Genomic DNA, 13,717 nt, shown 5'->3' with positions numbered 1-13,717 from the left:
AAAGTTGGTGTGGGCAGGTGGAGGGAGGTAGGAGTTTACTACTCAGCTTGATACCGGAGGTGTGGGGCTTCTTGCTACTGTTTGGTGCAGGTGAGAGTTTGGGGCACTCATTTTTAGCTATGGGTGAAGGTCCTGGCTCCATTCCTGGACTGTTCTGACACCACCTGGGTATATGTGTGAGCACACCTCTTCACAGCCTAACCTTGGAGAAGTCTGGAATCTTCATGTAACCTGCTGGCATTGGTGGGGTTTGGGCCATAATTTTCTCTGGTGTTTGGCTGGAATAGAGCCATTATGGTCAAAACGTTTTTGTCTTGCTAAATTGGTCTTCCAGGTCGTCTGGCTTGGGACGGCAGGCTTTTGCAGTTTTTTCTTGTGTGTGTTTGTGTTTGTACCCATTGGCATTTCTGGGTTGCTGGCTTCCTGGGTTCCAAGTCTGGGGTACATAAAGCAAAAAAGAAACCCAGGGAACTTAACCACACACTGTTTTTCCTCGGGTCTAGAGGTCCCTAGCTGGTGTACCTTTTTCTTTCCCTTTCTGAGTCTTTGCATATTTAAAAAATATTTAATTCTAGGGTGTTTATATGTACCTAGCTGGACAAATTGGGGAAAACACATTTATTCCATCTTCCCAGTAGCTAGCTTTTTTTTTTTTTTAAGTGAAGTGCAGTACTTTAATTGAATTTTTACTTCGAGCTAATTGGAGTTTTGCACGTAGTTGTGAGAGGTAGAGTAAGACCTGACACCTGACATAGTCTGTGCACTTTCCTACAGATGTTTTACTGTCACGGAAAATTTTAGACTAATATCCCAACTAGATAGCTCACTTCTGTTTTAAATGTTATATTTAAAGCTGTGTTTCATCCATCAGCCTTTAAAAGTGAAGACTGCAGCACTTTGGGAACAATGTTCCACATTCTATACCTTTTAATCTGCCATTACTGAGGAAAGTAACGGTGTATAACATGACCAGTACTTTTAAACAGTTTTAAAAATGCTGAAATAGCTTTTATTGTTCTCAGAAAGCTAATAGAATTAGGAATTTAAACAGGTTACTTCTTCAAGGAAGTATATTGTACTTAGCTGTGAATATGAACACTCATTATATAAAATAGTATGTATGAAATGGGCTCCATTATTTCATGAAAGAGTGACTAAAAAATAAAACCTATCTCTGCTTTGCTGAAAGTGCTTCATGTAAACCAGACTTTACCAAGGTATTTTACTCAGTTTCAAAATCATGAGCATTTTTCTGTAAAGAAATTCATCAGGTGATTTGATTGGTACAACTGTGCTCCGATTTATCCTTTTCTGTGGTCATGTGTTTTATCTCCTAACTCTTAATTGCAGATAGTACGTTCCTTGATACTGTGAATTAGTAAAGCAGTGTTTGAAGATATGTGCTCATTCAGGTGAACTGAGTCAGCAACATATAGTGAAAAGTAGAGGGTTTCTTGCTCTGGCTCTGGAAGTGGAATTCCTTACTTACCATGATTTGCTCATTTAATAGATACACAGATGCGACCAGCAAATATGAATCTGTCATGAAAACAGAGCCTAGTGTTTCCGAATATGCAGTTCGTTCAAAAGAAAGGATTTGTCACTGCTTTTCTAAGGTAACAGTTGACCCATTCCCAGAAATGGAAGAACTTAACATATGGAATAGAAGCTGTAAATCATTTTCTCACATTTACTTTTAGGACGAGAAGCCTGTTGAAGCTATTCGGGTGTGTTCTGAAGTTTTACAGCTGGAGCCTGACAATGTGAATGCTCTGAAAGATCGGGCAGAGGCCTATTTAATAGAAGAAATGTACGATGAAGGTAAATCTGCAAGGAAAGGAGCTTCAGTATCTCAGAGTTAATGTATGTGAAAATTAGCACATCCTTTTGATTAGAAAAAGTTTACCAGAGTACCAGGAAGGGTTGATAATTTTAGAAAAATGGCATAGAACTTCAAAATTATTCTTGGTTTAACTTGAAAGGTATACCATATAAAGAAAAAGTTCTGCTGTTGAAACCAGTTTAGTGGAATATAAAATTAAAATTTTAGCCTTTCTTTTAGACAGGGTAGAAAAGATAAATAAAAAAATTGAAAATTTAAATTGTAGATGTCGTTTCATCCAGAAGTAATCATGGTTTGTTTTGAGTTTATATCTTTCAGATTTTTCTATATGTATAGTCTATATTCTATACATATTAGAATATGCATATTCTATTCATATATAGTATACATATTATACACGCAAGAATACATATTTATTCCTAAGTATAAAATGATCTTCTGTGCACCCCAAGCTGTTTAATAACACTAGGATAACTGCTTACCTGACTTTGTTCAAGTTGAAGTAACAGAGTTTCCTGTTAGATGTAAGGACCTTGAATAAAGGCAGTGACCTATTTTTGAAGGATAACTAAGGCATGTAAAGTAATATACATTTTTTGAAAACTAGACACTTTTCATGTGACAATAGGTTATGAACATTTATAAGAAGTGAGTCTTATTGCACATATTGCTGTTTCATTTCAAATCAGGTAAATTATTTTAAATTGAAAACAGCATTTTTCTGGTGAAAGTTTGTGGTGCAGCTCTTTTTTTCAAACAGGTACTGAATATTTAACAAAAGAGTTTGGTTATTAAAGTAATATGTATTAAATTTTAATGTTTTGCCAAAATAGTCATAAGCGGTAATCTTGGATAAAAAAGTTTAAATGCAGTAAGATGCATTTGCAACAATGATAAAACCTATCTTAAGACAGAGATAACCACTCTTTTAATAAGAAGGGTTATTGTGCTAATTTTTTAAGGCAAACTGATCATTCACTTTTTTTCTGCTTTCCACAATTTGAAAAAAATTTTGCTCTTACATGGTTTCCTGGGAGTGATGACAACTGGGGTTATTCCATTTGTGGGACATTTTTATAGTATAGTCCTTGAAATCTGAGGCTTGAAATGTAAGCAGTCAATATGATGTTTTAATATTCGTAAGAGCACTTCAGTAAGGCGGGTAATTTACATGGGAGAGCTCATTAGCATAATTGTTCTTTTCATTTTTGAGGTAGTGTCTTCTTTGTGATATGACTTTAGGATTTGCATTCCAGTTTTTGGAATGCTTCATCAAAGGTTCTTTTGTCATCTGTATATAAACCCTCAGCTCTAATTGTGAAATTAGAGAAGCTGCAGAATATAAAAAACTTAGCTATTAAAAAAGGTTAAATCTTGTAGGCTGCTAAATATAACTTGAGAGATGCCTTTGTGAATGTCAAACTGACTTTTTTTAGGGAAACTTGACAGCTTGATTCTTGAATAAAAAGATGCTAAAACTAAATAGAATAGATGCATTTAAAGACTGTTTTTTCCTTTAAAATTTTCTTTTAAGTAGTTTATTCTTTGTCTTGGGGGTTGGCTTAGGTTATACAGTGGGGAATATTTCTGAATTATGGTTTTACAAGAGTAAAAAGGTTGTTTGAGTCACAAGTGTGGAAATTAAGAACCTCCTGGAGAGAGAATGGATTGCTAGGTCTCAATATGGGGGGTGGGGTGGAGGAAGCCTGTATAGTTGAAACTGAAAGGTATTATTTGACTTGTTTGTTTGGATTTGAATCAGAGATGTAGTAAGTGATGTAAATAAGTAATAATCTTACACAACTAGGCTAAATAATATGTTGAAATCCTGAGTTAAAATATATAGGGTTTTCATATTCTTGTTACTAGTTTTACTTTTTTTAAAATCAGCATTTTAAAATGACAGCTATGTATTGAATAATGAAAAAACAGGTTTAGATTAGTGAATAATGGAACATGGAGATTTATTAATTTGGGGCTTACAATAAAATTATCAATCAATAAAGGTATTAGGAGATTCCACTCATTAAGAAGTAAAGTAAAATTGTTGTTTGAGGATGCCTCGGACCATGAAAAATGAAGGAGGCTCTTCAGCTGTCTATGAGTAATTCTTTTAATAGTTTTTGAGAGGAACAGACTGACATTGAAGCAATAATTCCTTTGAAAATAGGGTTATTCAAATGTCCTTACAAGATTAGCAGTTATGTGGGCCAGAAACTTAAGCTACACTATTTTATGAACTGATGCATCTCTGGTACTTGTGATTGCCACATAAGCAGGCACTCATATATTAATATTTGCTGAATGAATGAATGTAGTTAAACAATAAGGACATACTGAAAAGAATAAGGAATTTAGATCTAGTCCTGAGTTTCAGTCTGGCTTTACTATTCATTTTACTTTTTGTTTTTAATTGTAAAACACACGTAAGATTTACCATACTGTTTTTTAAGAGTACCGTTTAGTAGTGCTAAGTATATTCACATTGTCGTTCAACCATTCTCCAGAACTCGTTTCATCTTGAACAACTGAACTCTGTACCCATTCAACTCTGGACCTATTACACATCCTTCCCCCCATCTTCCACCTCTCAGGCCCTGGTAACCACCGTTTTGCTTTCCTTCTGAATTTGACTACTTTAGATACTTATCTAAGGGGAGTGATGCAGACTTTGTCTTTTTGTGACTGGCTTATTTCACGTAGCATAATGTCTTCAGGGCTCATCCATGTCTTAGCTTGTGTCAGATTTCCTTCCTTTTTAAGGCTGAATGGTATTTTCTTGTATGTATATAATGTGTACATCAATAATCTGTTGATGGACATGCTTCCATCTTTTGTCTTTATTGTGAATAACGCTACCATCAGCACAAGTGTATAAATACCTGTGCAAGACCCTCCTTTAGAGTCTTCTGCATACATATCCGGAAGTGGGATTGCTGGACCATATTGTAATTCCGTTTTTTGAGTTTTATTAGAAACCACCATACTGAATTTTTAATAATGGTTACACCATTTTGTATTTCAATCAGCAGTATTGAAAGGATTCCAATATCTCCACATCCTCATCAACACGTATTTTCTATTTTTTTTTTTTTTTTATAAAAACCATCCTTAGGAGTGTGAAGTGATATCTCTTGTGGTTTTGATTTACATTTCCCTAATGTTGATGTAGAGCATCTTTTCATATACTTGTTGGCCACTTGTATATCTTCTTTGGAGTGTGCCAGTTATTTTTGCTGTGTCGTCTCAAGTAACTTGGCCAGTTACTGTTTTACTTTGCTTATCTGTAAGACAGGAAGGAGAAAAGCATGCATCTCATACAACTGTTGGGACAAATAAAATGATGCTCAGGAAATGCTCAGTAAGCCTGGCCTGTGGTGGCGCAGTGGATAAAGCACCAGCCTGGAATGCTGAGGTCTTCAGTTTGAAACCCTGGGCTTGCCTGCTCAAGGCACATATGGGAGTTGATGCTTCCTGCTCTCTCTCTCTCTCTCTCTCTCTCTCTCTCTCTCCTTTTTAAAATAAATAAATAAAAATCTTTTAAAAACTTAAAAAAAAAGAAAGAAAATGCTCAGTACAGTGCTGGTGCACTTTTAAGTAAATGACTTTCTTTATACTCATTTTCAGTGTAGTAGTTTAGAACTTGCATTAACTTTTCTATGCAAACAGTATTATATTGGATAGCTAGCTTCTAGGTCTAACCAATCACTGCTGAATTAACTCTGCAATAATATTTGACACAGCTGTTATTTTAATATTATCAATAAAGTTCATAATTCTGAGACTAGGAGCCAGGTAGTTCTTTTTCTGGATAAAGGGCTGGCCTAGGCAAATTTGTGAAATGGAATTTGTGTTTGACATCCTATATGTTGTCCTGTACATAGATTCTTTGGCCCTCTTGATTATTCTAGGACCCTACCTAGTGGCATTAGGCTGCCCTATTCCCCGGAAGTAGTCTATGTTCAAAATACACATCACCTATTTACTTCAGTACCCTCATGCCTCCTCCGGTACATCTGTATTTTAGGAAGAGTGGCCAAATTTAGGATATTCGTATAAAACACTGATTGTATTCTTTATAAGAATAAATAACCCAAAGGAATCTCTGATTAGTGGAATTTCAGGCGAGTGCCTATGCTACCACATACATGTTGGGTAATGTGCAGGACAGGTATGGGATTACAGGGCTCATCCTCCCCTCTTTTTAAAAGATTTTATTCATTTTTAAAGAGAGAGGAGAGAGAGAGAGAAGGGAGGAGGAGGAAGCATCAACTCCCATATGTGCCTTGACTGGGCAAGCCCGGGGTTTCGAACTGGTGACCTCAGTGTTCCAGGTTGATGCTTTATCCGTTGCGTCACCACAGGTCAAGTGAAAAGTCAAATCTTAAAATAGGTGCACCTATCTTAGCTTCACCAAGGGAGTTGGAAACAGGTGGTTAGAATAGAAAACTAGTTCTTTGCAAAGACAACCAGTATAACATAATATATGTGGATTGCTTAACTCCTTTGGCTGTAAATCTCACAAACTGTAAATCCAGCCTGCAATTTTATTCACACACAGGCTGTTTAGCCCCAGCCGCCTCTTTTGTTTTGAAAAGTACACAGTTGCAGGGAAGACTAGATAGCTACCTGCTCTGTGGGGATTAGCACGTTTGCCTATCATATCAGTCGGCACAACATTATATCCCCTATGGTACCAACCCTGGGACTTCCTGAAATACCAAGGAATCTTTGAGCTTAATATGTAGGTAGATGGGGAAACATTGACAGTAAACAATATTATTCAGCAGAAAAAATATAAGGCTAATTTCCAAATGATCAAAAGCTTAAAGTATTAGAAAAGAATATTAAGGAAAACAGTAGGGAAGGACACACTGCAGCTGTGGGAGATGTACCAAGAACAGAAGCCCGGAGGCAGGGGTGAAAGGTCCTTCGTCTCTCCCAAAGGGGGCGTATATGTGAGCAGGACAGAGAGTAGGTAGGTTTGGGCGGAAGAAAGTAGGTCATACATATGTTTTTGATTGGGCTTTTTATGTGCCAATTAACAAGAAAGTGATTACATATAACAAACAAATGTGACCTCAAACAGTGAAGCAGCTTCTTTAAAAGAGAAAGGAAAAAAAAACACCTTCATGTTTCTTACCATCTTCAGAAACAGACTAAGTACCTGGAACAAGGCTTATATTTGTGCCTCTCTACTCCAGTGCTTTGAATATAGTTGGTGATATTTTCTAACTGTTAATAGAGAAATTATAGCACAAGATTTAAAATTTTATAATCCTACAACAATTGGAACTCTTTTTGTATTTAGCACTATTATGTCTTCCCACTATAAACATTTCAACAAAACACATTTTTTACAATTTTTATTTATTTATTTTTTTGTGGCAGAGACAGAGAGAGTCAGAGAGAGGGACAGATAGGGACAGACGGACAGGAAGGGAGAGAGATGAGAAACATCAATTCTTTGTTGCGGCTCCTTAATTGTTCATTGATTGCTTTTTAATATGTCCCTTGACTGGGGGGCTACAGCAGACTGAGTGACCCCTTGCTCGAGCCAGCGACCTTGGGCTCAAGCTGGTGAGTCCTGATCAAACCAGATAAGCCTGTGCTCAAGCTGGCGACCTCGGGGTCTAGAACTTGGGTCCTCCACATTCCAGTCCGACTCTCTGTCCACTGTGCCACCACCTGGTCAGGCAACAAAACACATTTTTAGAGCACATTGATGTACCAGATTCCGTTAGAGGTGCAAGCCACTTTATGTCCCTATGTACAGAATTAAACATAATTAGTCTCATCACTATTTAAATCAGTCTAAAATAAAATTAGGCTTGCCTTTGTTATTGCCAATATGAGAATGCTGTCTCCTGTAGCAAGCAGTTACGTTTATGGAAGTTTGACTTTACATTGTTTAGCCCTCTTTTAATGTCAGAAACAGCTCACAAGTCTCTTAACAGTTCTGTGATAGCAATGAAGCTCTATGTGTTCTTAAATAAAGCTCCCTTTGTGTCTAAGGATGAATATGTATAAGAGTGGTAGAACACATTTTCATTGTCTATATTATGACAGTTTCACAGGAGGTAAACATTGCCCTCAACGTTTTATTATGCAAAATGTCAAATATAGTGAGAAACTGAAAGTTTTATCGTGAACACTCATGTCCTCACCTAGATTCTAAAATTAACCTATCACTGTCTTATCACATTTGTCTATCCTTCCATCTGTCAATTCATCTTTCTTTGATACATTTCCAAAAAATACTTAGACTTTGATTTACTTTCCTCCAAATACTTTGGCTTGTATGTTATCAACTTGAAATTGTTTACTGTCTTTCTTAGTTTTTTTTGTGTGTGTGTGTGGGGGGGAGGTAATTTTAGATAAGATGAAATGCACAAATCTTAGGGATACCAGTTCTGATTTTAATGCCTATTAAATAGAAAAATTATTCTTGATACTTGTTAAAAAACTTTATTCAAAGGGTGATGGGCAGAGGATCACGATAGGTATAGGAACCACTGCAGTGGGGTCCTGGAGTGGGAGGTTGGGCTCACGTCTGATTCCGACAAGGATAAGTGGGGAGTTCTACCCAAGGAGCAGGCTGGGAGGTAAGCAGAAAGAAAACAGACTAGGCGGAAATGTCAGGGAAAAGGGGGATTCTTGCTAGATGGACTGAATTCTTGCTGAAGACAAGGCAGGAAATGAGGAATTTTATCAGACATCAAGTTCTAATTAGGTCAAATACCAACGGTGGAGAATTTTAGCCAAAATCACCTAGCAGTATTTTTGCTCAGACTGATTCTACAAGGACAGAGAAAGAAGCCCAAGGTTGAGCTTAGACGGAAAGAGAACTCAGAGGAACCAGACTCAAGTTTTGGCCAAAGGAGGGAGTCCTTGTCAAACCGAGACTCCTGTAAGATACAGAATATTCTTTTACCCTCTGTCCCTTACTTCCCAGTCAGTCCTTATCCTGCTGCCAGGAGGCAGCCATTGTTCTGATTTTCCTATCGTAGACTCGTTTTACCAATTCTAGATCTTCATATTAGTAGAACCAAATACTCTTGAACAACACAGGTATGAACTGTGTGGGTCCACTTATATGTGGATTTTTAAAATAAATACTGTAAATGTATTTTCCTTAAGATTTTCTTTTCTCTGGCTTAGTCAATTGTAAGAATATGGTAAGTAGTACACAAAGTATACAAAATAGACGTCAGTTGACTGTTTATGTTATTGGTAAGGCTTCCAGTCAATGATAGGCTATTACTGCTTATGTTTTTGGAGAGTCAAAAGTTATATGCGGATTTGACTGCACAGGGTCAGCACCCCTAAATCCTGCGTTGTTCAAGGGTCACTGTAGTATGTTGACTTTGTGTAAGGCTTCTTTTATTCAAACACGTTTTTGAGATTTATTTATTATTTATGTTGTTACTTGCACCAGTAATTTATTCCTTTTTATTGATGAAGAGCATTAAGTGGCAAACTTTTTCTGTAAAGGGCTGGTAGTAAAAATTATAGGCACCATAAACTCTGTGTTGCTACTTCTCATCTCTGCCACTGCAATGCAAGAGGGGCCACAGACAGTATAAATAGACATGGCTATGTGCTAATGACTTTATTTTAAAAGCAGGTAGTGGGCTGAAAGCACTATTTTATCTATCTCACCATTAATCCTATCCCTGAAGACAATACATTTTATGACTATACTACACTTTATTTATTCTCTTATTAACAGACAGCCAGGAAGATTTCAGCTATGAAAAAACCTGCTATGAACATTATTCTGCAAAGCTCTTTTTAGATAGCATTTCATTTCTATTGTGTAAATGTCTAGTAGAAGTGGAAGTGCTGAGTCGTCAGGTAAGGTGTATGCTTAGATTTGAAAAAAACTACTAGGCCCTTTCTGAAAAAGTAATTTACATTTTACACTCACACCAATAAAGTCTATAGGAATCCCTGCTGCTTTTTATCCTTGCAAACATTTGGTGTTGTCAGTCTTTTAATTTTATACATTTTAGTATCTCCTTGTGGCTTTAATATGTCTTTTTGATGACTTCGGTTGTTGAATATTTTTTCATATGCTGCCTGCATATTGAGATATCTTTTTTTTGGTGACGTGTTCAATTACTTACCCACTTAACAAAGTGTGTTGTTTCTTTTGTTATTGAGTTATACAAGTTATGTATATATTTGTATTTTTCTCCTTTATTCTCTTAGTATGATAAATTACAATGATATTTCTAAAGTTAAATCAGCCTTGAAATACTGGGTTAAACCCTTCTTGGACATGATGAATTATCTGTCCTCTTTAGATATTGCTGGATTTGATTTACTACTATTTTAATGTGCATCTGTGTTCATAAGGAAAATTGCTCTTTTTAAAATATCTTTGTCAGATTGTAGTGTTAAAGTTGTGCTAGACTCAGATATTAAAGAGTATTCCTTTCTCTGAAAGAGTTGTGTAAGACTGGTATGTATCAGTCTTTCTCTGGTGTTCACCAGTGAAACAACTTTGGTCCTGGAGTTTTATTAGTAGGAAGGCTTTTTGATTATGAATTTTCATTAATTGATACTGGGCTATTTATATTCTCTGTTTCATTTTGTGTTAGTTTTCATAAGTTACAAACTTCCAAGGAATTTGTTCATTTCACCTATATTGCTGATTTTGTTGGCATGAAGTTTATAATATTATTTTCTCTTTCTTTTTTTAATCTCTCTGAAGAGGGAAGATAGACAAACTCCCGCGTGTGGCCCATCTAGAATCCACCCAGCAACCCCTGTCTGGGGCCGGTGCTAGAATCAGCCAAGCTATTTTTAGCATCTGGGGCTGAGTCTTGGAGCAGCTGAGCTATCCTCAGTGCCCAGGACCATGCTCTAACAATTTGAGCCACTGGGTGTGGGGGGGGGGGGAGAGGGAGAGAAGGAGAGAAACAGATGGTTGCTTCTCCTGTGTGCCCACTAGGATCAAACCCGGGATGTCCATATGCCTGGCTGATGCTCTATCCATTGAGCCTACTGGCCAGGGCCTATTTTTCTCTTAATGTCTGTAAGACCTGAAGTGATTATTCCTTTTTCATTTCTAATATGATAATTTATACTTTTTTTCCTCTTGAAAAATTAGCTAGAGTTTGGCAATTTATGGATTTGTTAATATTTTCTGTGATTTTTAAAAAAATATTTTATTCATGTCTTCTCTGCCTTCCTCTGATTTTGGGTTTACTTGTGCCTTTCCATCTTCTTAAGGTGGATCTCTCATTGATTTTGGGTCTCTTTTTAATATAAGCATTTAAAGCTTTACTTTTCACATTGTTTTATTTTCATTATCATTTGGTTTGAAATGTATTCTGATTTTCTTTGATGTATATATTATTTAGATGTAGTTTCAAATATAGGCTGGGGAAATTTTATTATTCGACAGTAGATGCAATTATAAACCTATGTTACCCCACCCTGTATTTGTTGGTTCCCTAGGTACCTGATTATTGATTTGTAATTTAATTCCATTGTGGTCAGAGAACATACTCTGTGTGATGTCCTTTCTATTAAATTTATTTGGATTTGGTTTCTTTAAAATTTATGTAGACTTGTATTGTAGTCTAGTATGGTATGCTGAATGTCTTATTTGCACTTGAAAATAATGTGTATTCTGCAATTGTTAGATGTGAAATTTTCTCAGCAGTTGCCGAGAGAGTTAAAATCTTTATTCTTATTTTTCCCTTTAAGTGTCCAGTTTTCCTTTCTGCATTTTGAAGCTTTGATATTAGCAGCCAACACATTTCAAATTGTTAAATTCTCCTGAAGAACTTTTTCTCTATCCTCTCCCCCTCCTTCTATTAATTCTAGAATGGAGTATTGCAATATTCTCAAAAAATTCTGAGGAAAAATAATTTTCAACCTAGACTTTTATATATAGCAAACTAGTAATTAGGGTAGTTTTGTTTATTTATTTATTTATTTAAAAATTATTTTTATTCTTTTTAGAGGAGAGGGGGGGGGGAGAGAGAGAGAGAGAGAGAGAGGGAGAGAGAAAGAAAGAAAGAGAAAGAAAATGGGGAGGAGCAGGAAGCATCAACTCCCATATGTGCCTTGACCAGGCAAGCCCAGGGTTTTGAACCGGTGACCTCAGCGTTCCAGGTTGACACTTTACCCACTGCACCACCACAGGTCAGGCTTATTTTTTAGCAAGGGGAACAGACAGGAAGAAAGAGAGATGAGAAACATCAACTCATAGTTGTAGCATCTTAGTTGTTCACTGATTGCTTTCTCATATGTGCCTTGACTGGGGAGCTCCAGCCGAGTCAGTGACCCCTTTCTCAAGCCAGTTACCTTGGGCTCAAGCCAGTGACCATGGGGTCATTTCTATGATCCCACGCTCAAGCTGGTGACCCCACACTCAAGTTGGATGAGCCCGCACTCAATCAAGCTGGTGACCCTGGGGTTTCAAACCTGGGTCCTCAGCATCCCAGGCTGACACTCTATCCACTGCACTATTGCCTGCCCAGGCGGGTAGTTCTTAATAATTGGAAATTTCCCTTTTTAAGTTGTAGGATCTCCATGGAAAGCCCGCTGCTTTATTGGAAGACAGCTTTTTAAAAAATATTTTATTTTTTCATTTTAGAGAAAGTAGAGAGAGAGAGAAAAAAAGGTGCAGGAGTGGGAAGCATCAACTCCTAATTGCTTCCTGTATGTGCCTTGACCAGGCAAGGCTGGGGTTTTGAACCAGTGTCCTCAGCATTCTAGGTCAACACTTGAACCCACTGTGCCACCACAGGTCAGGTGGAAGATGACTTTTTCTAAGACAGTTGTAATTTTCTGTCTCTTCTGGGTTGAGTTTGAGTTACTCTTCTTGAAATTTCAAGTTTATTTGTATGGAATTTAGTTAAGTAGTCTCATCATTTTAGTTTCCTAATGGTTATTTCTTAATTTCTTATTTTTTTTTTTTGTATTTAAACTTGCTTTTCTTCATTAGATTAGAGCTGTTGGCTGATTTTTGTGAAGAAAATAAGCTTTTTGACTTATCAGTCTTATTATTTTGTTCATTAGTTTCTGTTTTTGTCCTACAGTTCACCTTTGTTTTCTTACTTTGAATAATGATTATTTTGTTCATTTTTTCCTGTTATTTTTATTGAACCACTAAGGCTATGCTGTTAACACTCATGAGCTGTGTCTTATGGATTCTGAAAGGTAGCGTTTTCATCATTATTTTCTAGATATTTTGCAGGTTTTATTTTTATATTTCTCTTTCATTTCGAGAGTGTTTGGTGCCCTGGCCGGATAGCTCTGTTGGTTGGAGCATCACCCTGAAGCACAGACTTGCTGATTTGATCCCCAGTCAGGGTACACACAGGAACAGATGTTCCTCTCCTCTCCTGCTCTCTCTCTTTTTCTCTGTAAAATCAATAAAGTAAACATTGAAACAAAGAGTTGTTGGGGAGTTAAAATTTTTTAAGTGTAAAGCTTAATTTTTGATATTAATTTCTAGTTATTGTGATCAAAGAATATTTTTACTACTTCATTTTTTATAAGTTATTACTAGTTTCTTTTCTTTTTTTTTTTTTTAACCTAACATGGCTGACTTAATGAATTATAAGAAGTTGAAAAGAGTGGACACTTGTTTCTGGGACAGGATTTGACATATCAATGAAATGTATCTTTTATTGTGGTCTTCCTCTATCTTGCCTCTTTGTACACTTGATCTGTTACAAGCAGAGAGGTACAAGGTTTCCTCTACTAGTGTCTTTAAGTCGGTCCTAGTATCTTCTTTCTGCTTTACAAACGTTGCCATTGTTTTATTTTATGCACTGATATTCACTATAATGCCTTTACCATTATACAACCTCCCCCTGTTTTTGTAGTTTAATGTTTTTGACCTAAATC

The 13,717-nt window shown here is 36.5% G+C and overlaps 1 protein-coding gene across 1 annotated transcript in view; it reads left to right on the top strand.

Annotated features, from left to right (window-relative positions):
* Positions 1 to 13,717, top strand: part of DNAJC3 (DnaJ heat shock protein family (Hsp40) member C3) — an 81,928-nt gene that overhangs the window by 53,851 nt on the left and 14,360 nt on the right. Inside the window, exons 8-9 of the mRNA XM_066380677.1 lie at positions 1,511 to 1,616; positions 1,701 to 1,821. Of these exons, the coding sequence (XP_066236774.1) occupies positions 1,511 to 1,616; positions 1,701 to 1,821 (227 nt within the window). The remainder of the gene's footprint in view (positions 1 to 1,510; positions 1,617 to 1,700; positions 1,822 to 13,717) is intronic.

The sequence above is a fragment of the Saccopteryx leptura genome, chromosome 4 (genome assembly GCF_036850995.1).
Source record: "Saccopteryx leptura isolate mSacLep1 chromosome 4, mSacLep1_pri_phased_curated, whole genome shotgun sequence".
Taxonomy (NCBI): Eukaryota; Metazoa; Chordata; class Mammalia; order Chiroptera; family Emballonuridae; genus Saccopteryx; species Saccopteryx leptura.
Note: the sequence above shows the minus strand (reverse complement) of the source record. Positions and strands in the feature narration are given on the sequence as shown.